The 14,632-nt window shown below is 40.6% G+C and overlaps 1 protein-coding gene across 16 annotated transcripts in view; it reads right to left on the reverse strand.

The window, feature by feature from the left end:
• Fbxw7 (F-box and WD repeat domain containing 7) overlaps window positions 1–14,632 on the reverse strand; it is a 162,913-nt gene that overhangs the window by 75,548 nt on the left and 72,733 nt on the right. For 8 of the 16 annotated variants that reach the window (XR_007977495.1, XM_052180253.1, XM_052180250.1 and 5 more), the window contains 2 exons: window positions 11,354–11,450; window positions 1,169–1,744 (listed from right to left, as the gene is read on the reverse strand). Coding sequence is in view for 15 of the 16 variants with exons in the window: in XM_052180253.1 (XP_052036213.1) it covers window positions 1,169–1,744; window positions 11,354–11,413 (636 nt within the window). In the remaining variant the exon portion in view is untranslated. Of the gene's footprint in view, window positions 1–275; window positions 371–1,168; window positions 1,745–11,353; window positions 11,451–14,632 lie in introns of those variants that run through there. The other 8 variants (XM_052180261.1, XM_052180259.1, XM_052180257.1 and 5 more) reach the window with 5 other exon arrangements.

Genomic DNA, 14,632 nt, shown 5'->3' on the forward strand with positions numbered 1-14,632 from the left:
AGCCAGCCTGAAATCTACAATCCCCCTGCATCAGGTGTTTGTGTGTGCTCCCACACCTGACTCTGAAGGAGCGTCTCCATCTCGTCCCTACTCTTTCTTCTCTAAAGCCCAACATCATGGACTGAAATCAATGCAGCCCAGGATACCGCTTTGTTTTCTATAATGATCAAGGATATAAAGGTCTTCAAAATAAAGTACTGCATTAGAACAAATTTCTCCTTATTCATATATTTAGACATGTGAAGTCTTCTTAATACAGCTACAGTTAACTTTAAAAATGTCTTTTAAGCTGTTGAGACAATGTCTTGCTGCCTTGAATTCATGATCTTCCTGCCCTGCCGTCCAGAATGCTAGAGGACGTCCTAAATTGCTATTATGGAAATAAAAAAATAAAACGGGCAAAACACTAAAAGTCAGTCATTTCCTTCCTAGGTCATGCCAACAAGTAAATCTAATCATGTGACCAGGCTATGGAAATTAGAGGTAGACACGTTCGCTAAGACAGTTTGTTTTACAACCTAAAACACAACTGATTCAGCACATTGAATTTTAAGCCAATCGTATTGGATACTATGATTCAAGTCAAATTATATTGAAAGAGATAGTATTAAATTTACATTTAATCGTTGGCTAAATCCAACGACTCATTGTTAAATTTAGAAACCAGCAAATGAGTAAAGGGATATGTGCTATAAACATTGTTTGTTTTTATGTGTGTAAAACAAGTGACCTATAACTCAAATGCAACCCTACAACGGGACATCCACGAGTCACAGTTAACTACTGAACAACAAAGCAGAACTATTTGCTGTGCCTTCTATTAACTTACACATGAGAGTTAACTCTGGTGAAAACACAGCCAGTGACTACATTAGCTACTTTGCAAATATGATTCTTCATTACGTGATTTACACACATGTTTCACACCAACCCTGCATACTCACCCAAACCACTTTGGCAGCAAATGTGAAGCTGCTGATTTTTTGGTGGTAAACACCAATTTCCCCCCCTCATTTTGCAATCAGGTTGCCTTTTTAGTAGTATCTCTATTTATCACACTGATGCCTTTAACAAACTAAAACTTATTTAATAGAGTTGTCCTACATGTGAAGATTAGCTGGCAGTACTACAGACTGTAAGATGACTTTAGATAACTGAAGATACTCACTTTTGTTGTCTTCGTATAGAATGGGGAAGAGAGCTGGTGAATGGGCAGGTCCACAATACTACTGCAGTTTGTGACATTGCTATTGTGCGTATGTTCATCCTCTCTGCTACTGTCATCAGATGGATCAAAATCATCACTCTCCTGGTCCATCTCCTCCTCCTCCTCTTCCTCCTCCTCCTCCTCCTCCTGTTCCCCAGCATGTTCTTCATCTTCCTCTTGCTCTTCCTGGTTTCCTGAAGAGTCCTCATCTACTGAAATAAAGCGGTTATTATTTTCTTCCACGTGTCCTTGCTGGGCGTCGCTCTGGTCTCCAGGCCTGGGGTCTGCACCCACAAGCTCACCATTCCCCACAGTGTGTTCCTCCTCCCGATGCCTCGCCTGCTGTGGGTCCTCCTCAACCACGCGGTTCATCTGCTCCTCATCAACCTGGCTTGAGGAAGCATTCCCTCTCAGAGAGCCTCCAGTTCGTCGTCTTTTGCTGCCCACAGAGAGCAGTTCCTGATTCATTTCCAAAAGCCAGCTTGCTACTTCTTGGACCTTGGCTAGACTATCAGAAGATGCAAAGGTTTTCACATTCTGTAGGAGGAAAGGGGGATAAACAAGATTTGTACAATATTTGTTTACTTTTGTGTCATATGCCTATACTCTAAAGATTGTAGAAAGCATTCACACACTAGTTAGTAATAAATAAGTTTTAAATTAAGTAAGTTACAAAACTTTTTTAAAAAATCATACTAAAGACTTTTAATTACATTTTTTCATAAACCTCTAAAAGTTTGGTGGTTTAGTTGCTTGGATCAAAAAGATATAACTTAGCCAATAAAACAATTCCTATATAAATCACTCACTAAATATTAAACATATGCAAACAAATAAAAAAAAAACCAAACCACCTATAAAGTGCCCAGCAAGGTTCAGGAAATGCTGACTTAAAGCCTCATCCAGAAGTTTTATTACCCTGGCAATTTCCCAAGCTTCTTGACTCACAAAACCTTACCTTCTGATGAGAAGCACAATCATTGCAATTTTTATCTTCTACAATGAATATAAATCAACTGAACAACAAATCTAAATATTGTAGTTAAAAACACATCGCCTTAGTTAGAAAGTCCATACCCTCTGACCCAGTAATTCCACTTCTGGTAACCTACTCTAAGGAATCTTAAAACAGGAAAGGGAACATTATACAGAAGATGCACACTGATGGACAGGGGGTGGGGGAGAATGAGAATGAAATCCAGATGTTTAGGATACAAGAGTCCGTGAGCGGGGCTGGAGAGACGGCTCAGCAGTTAAGAGCTGTTCTTCCAAAGGACACAGGTTCGGTTCCTAACCCCTGCATGGAGGCTCACAACCATCTGTGACTGCAGTTACAGAGGATCTGACACCATCTTCTGGCCAGGCATATACAGACAGGCATATATGAAAACAAATACACCCCATACATAAATTAATTAGCTAATTAATTAACTTATAAAAAAAAGAGTCCATGAGCTAGAATTTGTAGCCAAGACATGCTGTTCCATTTTAAAAAGCATTATGAAGATTGGGTGTTTATGAAGGCTTTCAACTTATTTCTCAAAACTTATACACTGAGAATGTTTTTTTTTTCAGTATACTAGCATAGGCTCTAATATTTCATGTTACATTTTTCAGTGTGTGTATTATATAGAATGTTCTTTGTTGATATTTGATCACGTTCAAGGTTTCCTAAAATAATTGTAATAACAACACATTACATACATTTTTTAAAAAAGCACCTAAAACTTGAAACTTGATACAAAAGGTTAATAAATTAGTCTGCCAAGAATGCACATTTTGTTTTACAAACTAATTCTGAATCCTTTAGAGGAAGATTTATATAAATCAGAACACTTAAATAAAACACAAATATTCAGAATCCTATTGTTTTGAAATTGAAATTTTCAACTTTAAAAATTTTAAATATTCTACCACTTCATAGCAGACATATATAATGTCAGTAGTTATCAAATACAGAACTCAGGTTTTTATCAATAACCTAACAACACTTAGCTAGAGTTTAGAAAAGTGAAATCTGACAGCTAATATATTTTTTACACTACAATTTTCAAAATGCTTAACTATTTCTTCTACAGCTGGACGTGCTGAGGATGTAAATTGTGCTGGCAGGCAAACTATACGACTTCCAAACTGGAAATATTTCTACCTAAACACTAGACCACTGAGGCTCAAAAATAAAAAAATTAAAAAAAAAAAAAACAAAAAAACAAACTACACTTGTCAAGGATGCTGGTTTCAAAAACAGGCCCAGATTTAAGAACTTGAAACTGCATCTTCTTCTGGTGTCTCAGGCTCCAGGAAGCATGTGATAAAACCCTGACAGTAGTATGTGCTAACACGTATATTGCCTGCTCTAACACTAGAATCAAAGCAGTGTTCACACATAATTATTTTAAACAAGGACGCACTTCAAATGCATACTAATATTCTGGAGAGAAATATTTACAATTGTTTCTTTACCTAATCCCAAGTCTTACCAAGAATAAATTATAAAACAAATTCTAGCTGGGCAGTGGTGGCACGCGCCTTTAAGCCTAGCATTTGGGAGGCAGGGGCAGGTGGATCTCTTGAGTGTGAGGCCAACCTGGTCTACAAAGTTGAGTTCTAGGACAGCAAAGGCTACACAGAGAAACCCTGTCTCAAAGATCCCCCCCAAAAAACAAAACAACAAAATAAACAAACAACAACAAATCTAAGACATGTTTCTGCTTGTGTCTTTTTGAACAGAACTCACAGTAAAGTAAGATTTCACATTACAAGGAAATATTAAGCACAACTGAAACAACAGTTTCAGATGGAGTGGGGATAATAAAACATTCACGTATGATACCTAAAATCTCTATAGGTCACCACCGTTAATTAAATATAGTTAATCTCTTAGTAGTGGTCAGTATGTTTAGTGAAATTGGTTCATCCTCTGAATTAGTAAATCTCAAGCCACTGCTCTTGGGGAAAAATGGTTCCCATCAGTGTCTGGGTCACAACACTGTTGATTACCAGCCAACTCAGAACTCTGCTTCTGATTAAAGACATCTTATTTAATGTATATTATTGACTCAACACTGAACTCATGCCCAAATAATATAATGTGTGAATGAGAATTATCTATACATTTTCTTTGTAAGGTAGTGCCATAGCCTTTCAGAACCTACAGACATCAGAGGGCAATGTGGTTGTATGACTGGGGATCATTCTAAACAACATAATCAACAACAAAAGGAACAAAACAAGAGAGTATTTCAGGACAGACATGGAAAGGACACTGGTTTATGGTGTGGGGCTGAAACAAGAAGGCAAAGCATTGCTTACTAACACATGCATGCCAACTACGTCCAGTTGTGGGTTTTGGGTTTTGGTTTTTTGGAGGCCGGAGTCCTGTACATGTCCACAAATACCTGCCAGAAGGCCACAGGCAGGCTGATGAGATGGCTCAGTGGGTAAAATGCTTCTTCACAAGCGTGAGGGTCTCAGATCAGATCGCCAGCACCCATGTAAAACTGTGGCATTTCAATCCAAGTCTATGAACACAGTGCTGGGCAGGGGAGCAATGGGCAGGTGCCAGGCACTTGTGTTAGTCTGCCAATCTAGAGGAAATCGTAAGCTCCAGTTTTTCTAAAAGACCCTACTGCAAAATATAAGTTGAAGAGCAATAGAGGAAGACACCCATCATCAGCTTCAGGACTCTGCATATTACACACATCTGCACACACTCCAACTAGTCCACTAAAACCAGTGAAAGCCCTACACTAAGCTCCCCTCTCCCCTTGACCTGCCTCTTCCCATAGCACTAAATACATAGAAGCATGAGAATAAGCCCTGCTGCATAGGAAGTGCCTATAGACAGACAGACAGACAGACAGACAGACAGACAGACACACACACACACACACACACACACACACACACACACACACGTCCTTCCCCCACTAGATCTGAGGCCATATCAGAAATATGTCATCCCAGCACCACAAAGATAAATGCTTTCTAAATTCTTACATTTATTTATAAATTATAAAGTCATGAAATATTTTTGCTCCTTAGCTAATAGTTAAACAGCTCCCACCTATAATCCTAGAACTCAGAAGGATGAGGCAAGGAACTTGTGAATTTAAGACCAGCCTAGTCTTCATAATAATACTGCCTCGAAACAAACAGAAAAAAAAATGTCATCTTTAGTACAGACTATTAATACTAAAACTAAAAAAAAAATATTATTTCAAGTTATTATTGTTCTTATTTTGCTTTTTGGTAATTCTGGCTCTTTACTCTCCTGTGGTGGGAAGTAAAAAATTTAAGGTGAAAATCAAGAACCACAAAAATAGCTGAAAAGAGCCTCAGTAATACATAGTTGTGGTGATTCGAATAAGAATGGCCCCTACAGGCTCCTATATGTGAATGCTTGGCCAACACAGAGTAGCACTACTTGAGAAGGACTAGGAGGTGTGTCCTTGCTGGAGGAAGTGTGCAGTGGAGGAGGGGGTGTGGCTTACAAGTTCCAGAAGCCCAAGCCAGGATCAGTGTCTTTCTGTCTATCTGTTTTTGTCTGTCTATCCTCCCCCTCATGTGTGTGTGTGTGTGTGTGTGTCCATCCATCCCTATCCCTGCTGCCTGAGAATCCAGATGTAGAATTCTCAGCTAAAGCTCCAGCACCATGCTTGCCTACCTGCTGTCATACTTCCCAACATGATAACAGACTAAGCCTTGGAAACTGTAGGCAATCCTCAGTTAAATGTTTCCTTTATAAGAGTTGCCATCATGGCATCTCTTCACAGCAACAGAACACTGACTAAGAAATATATTAACAAAAAATAAAATGGGCATTCCAGAAGAGTGTGATAATTAACCTTCATTGCTGTCACTGTCACATTCAAGTGGCCAATCACTATGGAAGTATGTCTCCAGCTAAGTCTATGAGCTTGCTTCCAGAAACATGTAACTAAAGAGGAACCATATGGGCACCATCCCATGGGCTAGATTCTAGACTTGAAAGATGAAGGGTGCAGAAACTAGCCTATAACGTATTTATTTTCTGTCTCTGTACAGCATAAAGAACATGGTGGCTGTTTCTATCCCATCAGCTGAGGCTCTTGGATACAATGGGAATATAAGCTTTCAAGAAGCAATGTGTTCTAAGAGGTCATAGATGATACCACCACTGCTAGGGCTTGAGAGCAAAGGAGAACAGCAAGTGTGGAGTCTGCATCTCCTAGAAAAGCTTCTCTGTCAGGGTGTAACTGAGAAAGCCTATTCCTGACCTGGCCAAATCTAAACCTAACTTGATATGGAAATATAAACATTATGCCAAGTTTTCAACTTGCACATGGGAGCCTTTCTAACTCAGCAGCTGTGACAGACAAGCTCGGCTCGGGCCTTGTTACTTTAGGGTGAGATCTCCTGACTAAAACCATCTGTGCCATGATCCAGATTATTTGTGCAGCAGGAAATAAGGACAGGTAAAATAGTTTCTATTCACGAGGCTGAAAAGTAAGGCAGCACTCAGGGAGGAGGAGCTGTGTAAGTGCAGTAAGTGCAGAACTGCACAGGGCAGCACGGTTTTCTCAGTCACATACTTACATCTAGACTGCTTATCTGTCCCTGGGACACTGCAGAACTGCACAGGGCAGCACGGTTTTCTCAGTCACATACTTACATCTAGACGGCTTATCTGTCCCTGGGACACTGCAGAACTGCACAGGGCAGCACGGGTTTTCTCAGTCGCATATTTACATCTAGACTGCTTATCTGTCCCTGGGACACTGCAGAACTGCACAGGGCAGCACGGGTTTTCTCAGTTGCATATTTACATCTAGACTGCTTATCTGTCCCTGGGACACTGCAGAACTGCACAGGGCAGCACGGGTTTTCTCAGTTGCATATTTACATCTAGACTACTTATCTGTCCCTGGGACACTGCAGAACTGCACAGGGCAGCATGGTTTTCTCAGTCGCATACTTACATCTAGACTGCTTATCTGTCCCTGGGACACTGCTCTATGAAACGCAACTAAGCAATACTATCAATAAACTGTCATGCTACAAATAAAACTAATCAATCAACTTATGGCCTTTATTTAAATTAAGTCATCTAAGCCTAGATTCCGAAAAATTAGGCTTCATTTTGGCTCAAACTAGTTAAAGCTATTTTATTAAATTTCTAATGAGTTTGCAAATTTTATGAAAAGAAAAGGGATTGATCTCAAAATCCAAAAACCGATTTAATTATCAGGGAGTTGCATCCTCCTTAAAAAAAAATGGTCTAGATATCACTTTTTATTCTTACTAAGAAGGGTGTAAGAATTATTCTGGCACATGCCATACCAGCAGAAATCTATGGTAAGATCTGATAAAGACAATGTACAATGCTTAAAAAGAAAAAAAATGGCACTACTTACCTTAATAACTTTAGTAAGAGCTGATACTGTTTGTGGGGAGAGGGCAGCAGAGAAAAAGGTTTTAATGAAAACCCAAAACACAGCATGGGAGACAGAGCAACTTCTGATAAGAGCATAGACTGACAGAGAAGTACTATATCTACAACTCAGGAACCAAGCTGATTTACCTTGAGCTGTGGATAACCATTTCCATGCAGGTATTCTTTTTGTTGTTACTGTATAATATGCATGTGGGCATGTGCATGCTGCAAAGGATATGTGGGGGGGGGGGGCAGAGGACAACTTTGTGGAGTAAGTGCCCCCCTACTCTTCTATGGGTTCTGAGGTGCAAACTCCAACTGTCAGATTTGCAAGGCAAACACCTGAAAAGCTGAGCTACCCAGATGCTTTAGAGATGTGAATGTTTTCACTCTTGTGCAGGCAGAAGACGATAACTAAAGTGCATCTCTGCTGATGGACCTAATCCCTAAGCAATGAGGCAACAGCAGCATCATTTCTCTGGCATTTCTGATACTGAACAATTAGAACCACCACTAAAAGAACATGAGGCAAGAGTTACTACTATACAGAATCAGAAGCATCTCCAAATGGTTAAAGGAATGAAAGGAACACGAGATCAAAGAACTATTCCAGAAGCCAAACAAATGCAATACAGAGTCTTGCAGTCAGTCTATCACAAGATACATTAACTAGACAACTGGTTAACTGGAAGGAGATCTGGGAAGTGGCATATTGATGCCAACACCTTTGCTTTTAAGTCTATACTGTCATTATGAATGAAAATGTCCTATTTATACAAAAATGTAACCTGGGTCTGACAGAGATAGCTCAGTTGGTAATGTAGTTGCCAATCAAACATGAGGACACTGAATTTAGTGCCCAGAATTCATGTAAAAAGCTGGGCATGGTGGCATGCACTTGTAATGCTGGTGCTTGTGAGACAGGCTTATCTGTAAGCTAGCCCCAGGTCTCAGTAAGAGATTGTGTGGAAAAAAACAGGGTAGAATGAAACCCAAAAACTGCCTTCTGCCCCCACATACAACTGCATACACACACAAACCACACCAACCCCTCCCCCCACACACACACACCAAAGAAATGGAAAAAAAATGGAAGGGAGTGGAAAAAGAAATAAGAAAAGGGGAGAAGAGGGAAAGCAGCAGCAAGCGGCATACATAAGATTTGGATGAGACAGTGCATCATGTTGGTAACTTATTGCCAAATGATCAGGGCAAAATAAGTCCTTAGTGTTTGTGGTGGTGTGAATGAGAACAGTCCCACGTGCTCCTATGCCTGAGTACTTGGTCCCCAGTTAGTGTGGACTCGTTTGGAAAAGGGCCCTGCAGCACTCCCAGTTCTCTCTCTCCCTATGTGCCTCATGCTCCTGGAGCACATGTAAGTTCAGCTACTGCTCCACTGCCATGCCTGCTTGCCGCCATGTTCCTTGCCATGATGGTCATGGGCTCTAAGCCTCTAGAATTAAATGTTTCCTTCTGAGTGCCACAATCACTCTCAGATCTCTATCCCTGCTTAATAACGCAGACAAGTCATACACCTGAACTCAGTTTAAATAACGTCACTAGTCATTCCTACCATGTATCTCTATCACTCTAGTCTACCCTTTGACTCACTGTAAGAACCTGAAACACCAATACCTTGGTAGCAGATTAGAAACATTTACATGCTTAATTTTTCCCCACAAATGAAAGCCAAGACAGATGGATTCCTGGGGCTTTCAGGCTGGCCAGCCTAATCTACTCACCAAGTTCAAGGAGGGAGGGGCAGAGACAAAGAGTTTACCTGGGTTTTCTGGCCTCTAGTCCAGGTCCACATTGGATGAGAGAGCATATGTCAAGGGAGATCAGAGGAAAATGGTAGGATGGCCTTTGTACATGCACAGGAATGTAGATACATGCACATCCAGATGCAAAAGAAATACTGCAAGATTCTACTGACATGTTTTTTTTTTAAAATTTCAAACTATTTACAATGATATAAAACAGTACAGAATTTTTCTAAGTGTGAAAGTGACTGAAATGGGGCTTAAGAGAATTTGGGAGTTGCCTGGAAAGATTGACTCAGTGGCATTAAGAGCATTTGCTGCTCTTCCAGAGAATCAGAATTCAGTTCCCAGCACACACATTGGGCAGTTCACTAGCTGAAACTCCAGCTCCAAAGGATCCAACACCCTCTTCTCCTACTCAGACACTGTATGCATGGATGCAAATTCACATACTGACCCGCACATACACATAAAATATATACTTAAAGAGTTTTCGGGAGCAATTATCTCTATCTTGATTGATGTGTTAGGTATTTAAGTGTATGTGTTGTTCAGAGCTCAACTGTGCTTTTAATATTCAGTTAGAGAACCTCAGTTTAAATCTATATAAGTATGTGTGGGGGTATGTATGTATGTGTCTGTAAAACTGAAGATAACACAAACTTCTCTATCTGCTTTTGACTCTCCAACTATGTGTGCTGTTAAATTCAAGGGAGGTGTTGGCCTTGAAACTCCTGCCCTCAGTAGTAAGGATTTTCCTATAGTACCATCAGATAAAATCTCATCAGGGAATTGGGATAAAAATTCAAGGTTTTCCAATTCAATGGGCAAAGTGACAGATTTCCTCAAATGCACAGTTCCTGGAATGCAGGAGTGTACCCACAGCTCGCTACTAGTAAAAGAGAATATGAGAGGGTCATGTAAGCACTGCCCTAGGGGAGGCATCTGAATCCTCTATCTGAAGAGCCAGTGACCACAGGACCAGAGAGACCAAAATCACAAACAACTCAGCTTCTTTAAAAAAAAAAAAAAAAGCCTTGCTCAAGAAAGAAAAAGTGAGAGAGAGCGAGAGAGAAAGAGCCAGCCAGCCTTGCTCAGCAGCGTAGCGAGGTAACTGACACGTAACTGCTATGTATTCAAAGCCTTTTAGATTTTTCTCTCCACTGCACCTCACTACCATTTTGCAAGAACATTTTGAACTTCAAAATAAATCTTTCACTAGAGTATGGAAAACACAGTATTTTCAGAGAATCACCAAGGAGTCTGTTTCTTTAATGGAGCTCCCAACTTAGCTATCATTTTAATCGTTAGCTAATCATTTAACACTGTTTGTTGTGAAGCATAAAAAGAAAACTGTCTTTGTATAGTTTGCATCTTGAAACTGAGAAGTGTATCCTCTATAGAGCCTACCTCTCAAGTCACCTCCTGAGTCGTCTTTGTAAAGTATGAAGCTACAAGCAGCTTCATACTTTATAACTCCAGGTTGCCCTTACTTCACCGACTTCCCATTTTAAAAATTCCTGTCTGGATTTCTCTCCTTACTCTCTGTACTGACTGGTTCAAACTGACATGAGTTAGAGTCATCAGAGAGGAGGCAGCCTTAGCTGCAGAAATACAATATCTAGCTGTAGGGTATTTTTCAATTAGTGATCAATGGGGGAAGGCCCAGCCCATGATAGGCGGTGCCATCCCTGGGCTGGTGGTCGAGAGTTCTATGAGAAAGCCGGCTGAGCAAGCAATGGGAAGCAAGCCAGTAAGCAGCATCCCTCCATGGCCTCTGCATCAGCTCCTGCCTCCAGGTTCCTGCTTTGCTTCAGTTCCCATCCTGCAATGACAGACTATGATCTAGAAGTGTAGGTCAAATAAACCCTTTCCTCCCCAACTTGCTTCTGTCATAGTGTTTCATCACAGCAATAAAAACCCTAAGACAAGTTAGTACCAGCATAGTGGGTTACTGCTGTAACATACCTGACCATGTTTTAGGAATGATTGTGGAAGGATGTAGGAACTTTGGGCTAGAAGAACCATTGAGTGTTGACACCTCAGTGGGATGTTCTGAAGAAACCTGGAAGATAAGAATATTGAGAGCAGTGGAGAAGATGGAGACCTAGCTTGTGAAGTTTCAGAGGGAGGATTAAAGACTATCAGGGCCATTTGTTATTTTAAGACTCTGTGGTTCTGACTAACTGGGGCTAAAAAATCAGCTGTAGCGTGATTAACAAGATACTAGAACTACTTAAAGTAAAACCTTTGCATTACTCAAACATTTGTTGCTGGTTAGCTGGAGATAAGAAATAGGTGGCGATTAAAAAAAAGACCAGCATCACTGAGATAAAACCTTCTAAGCAGTGTTTTCTGAGAGCACAGAGAAGCTGTGCTCCAGAGGCAGCAAAGGTTGTACCACATGCTGGCAGCTGGACATGGTAACATGTAAGAATCACCCAGGTAATACTAGTTTTGAAGATATAAAGGGGTCACGGAGAGCAGCTGAGGCTTGGCACTGGAAGAGGCCAGAAGAGGACATTGGTGCGGGTGCAGCCTCGGTGGCAGCTGAAGTTTGGCACCATGAAGACAACCTATAAGAGGGTATTGGTCAAAGTGCAGTCCAGTTGAGTACGGGACCCTAGCAGTTTGGAGATGCCAGTAACATGAGATGACCACCAAGAACAGTAGCAGTGGAGTGGAGTCAACCAGAGCCTATGAGAAAGCTGTGTGTGCTGCAGAGGACAGAACTGAAGAAGTGACCCAAGCTCTATGGAGGAGCCCAGAAGATTGTGAGTAGATCCCAGACACTGGACAGATGGCGTTTGATTTTGATTTGTGACTGTGCCCTGATATTTTTCCTCTTAATGTAAAAAAGTATTTTACTGGAGTCCACAGTTGAGACTTTGTTTTAAAAGACTTTGGATTTTTAAGAGACTGGCTATTTTAAAGGAACTGAAATGTTAATGTGTTTGAATTTGTAGAGACTGTGGGACTTTTAAAGAAGAACGGTTATGGCTTACTAGTGATGTATGTGTCAGGTTGACAAGGGGTCAGCTAGTTTTGTGTGTCTAACTTAACAAGAGTTAGAGTCATCATGGATCCAGGTGTAGGGCATTCTCTCTTAGTGATCAATGTGGGAGGGCCCAGCCTATTGTGGGTGGGGTCATTCCTGGACTGGTGGTGCTTTCTTTAAGAAAGCAAGCTGAGCAAGCCAGGGGAAGTCAGCCAGTAAACAGCACCCCTCCATGGCCTCTTCTTCAGCTCCTGCCTCTAGGTTTCAGCCCTGCTTGAGTTGCTGTCCTGCCTTCCTTCAACAATGGACTATGATCTGGAAGTCTAGGCCAAACAAACCCTTTCCTCCCCAACTTGCTTTTCTGGTCATTACAACAATAGGAACACTAACTAAGACACTCTCTGAGGCAAAGAGATGAGGTATTTAGATAAATATGTCAGGCAGTTACTATGCATTCGAAGTGTCTAAGAAACAATCATTTATTCCTCTCTTTAAATTCCTGCCAAGAAGGCTTCATGGACATACTAAGGGAAGGGAGATGTTGTCCGATTGATTGCCCTGCACAAGTGTTTTCATACAACATATATTTGAAATAAAGTAAAGCTAAGTGTCATGAGTCAGCACTGGGGATAGAATACTGACCAAAGGTACAAAGTCCTACATCCAAAATAAACAGTGTAGTAGCAACCAACAGTGACTTAAAATTAAGAAGAAAAAAATTTTTCTCATTAGTTGGACTTTCTCTCAGCAGTATGAATATGAAAGATTTGGAAAGGCAATATAACTATGTAGAATCCAGGTTATCTGCACTTCATTCTAGTCTGGTTCTTATCTGTGTATCTTCAACACTGTGGTGGCCAAACCATCAACACCATAAAAATCCTCTAAACTAGAGCCACTTGGGAAATCAGTTAATTCCCAAATATAACATAAATCCCCTTAAATTGTTCTTTCTCTAATAGAGACTATGAGCTACTATTTTCTAGATGGTAAGTAATACTGTAATTCTCTTACAAAGAGTTCCATTTGTGTAGAGATAAAGTAACAGTGTCTTAATGATGAATCATTAAAATAGATCCTGTTTGTAATAATCTGTATTATTTACTCAAGAAATGTTTAGAGTGTTCAGGTTACAGAACAATACTTCTGCATCAACCTAACAAGGCAGCACTTTTAAGTGCTCTCCAACTTGGAGACACCAGCTTCCATACAGACAATGCTGTGTTGGTCACAGCTTGAATTTGGTGGAGGCTGTAAAGGATTTTATCATTACCCTCAGCCACTTGTGTGACTAAGAGGACAGTAAGGGTGGTGGCTGCCCTCCAAACACACTGGTTTCCATGTGTGTTCAAAGGATTGGTTAGTGTGCAGCTCTTTAAGTTTGAGTCCATCTTTTTTTTCATTCCAAGTTATTCCTTTTGTCTAGATAAAAATCCAAGCATCAATTCAAACTAAGAAAAGGAAAGAAAGAAAATATTATCCATTCCCTACACTAGCAATTAAGGACCTATGGAATAGAAAACGATGTAGATCCATTCCCTACTCTACCAACTAAAGTATCTACCAAGATACTAAAGATATGAAAAACAAAATGTTAGCAGGTACAAAGCCAGTTTTATGTTACAGTTGGTAAATTTGTAAAGATGCTTCCATTTAATCAGCAAGCAGTCAGAGTGCCCATTCTAACACTGGGGGGGCACGTTCATCTAATCTAGACTCTGAGATCTGCTTTTCCAGGCAGTGGAACAGGAAGCGGCTGGTCCAGAGGCTTCGCCAGTGCAGGTTATTTCTAAGTCACTCTTATAAGTCAATAGTCTTCCACCACAAACAAGACATAACTTACAGCAGCAAATAGTACCATCTGAGACTATTTTTGTGGAAAAACTCCCTCTTAAGATTAAGACAGTGACAACTTGTCATGATTTGCAGGTTTGGCCCAGGGAGTGGTACTATTTGAAGGTACGACCTTGTTGTAGTAGGTGTGACCTGGTTAGAGTAGGTGTGTCACTGTGGGTGTGGGCTTTTTGTCTAGAAGTGAGTATTCTGCTAGCAGCCTTCTGAATACTTCTACCTTGCCTAGACCTAAATTTAGCTGGGTGGGATCTTGACCCAAGGCCACTACTCCCTTAATTCAATTTAATATCCTTGAACACAGGATTCGGCTCCATTTTACTCCCTGGTGCCCCTTTAATACTCAAACTATATATTTTGTATTTTTTTTCTCAGCTGGCTACATTTGTTCAAATGCT

This window comes from Apodemus sylvaticus, chromosome 4 (genome assembly GCF_947179515.1).
Source record: "Apodemus sylvaticus chromosome 4, mApoSyl1.1, whole genome shotgun sequence".
Classification (NCBI taxonomy): domain Eukaryota; kingdom Metazoa; phylum Chordata; class Mammalia; order Rodentia; family Muridae; genus Apodemus; species Apodemus sylvaticus.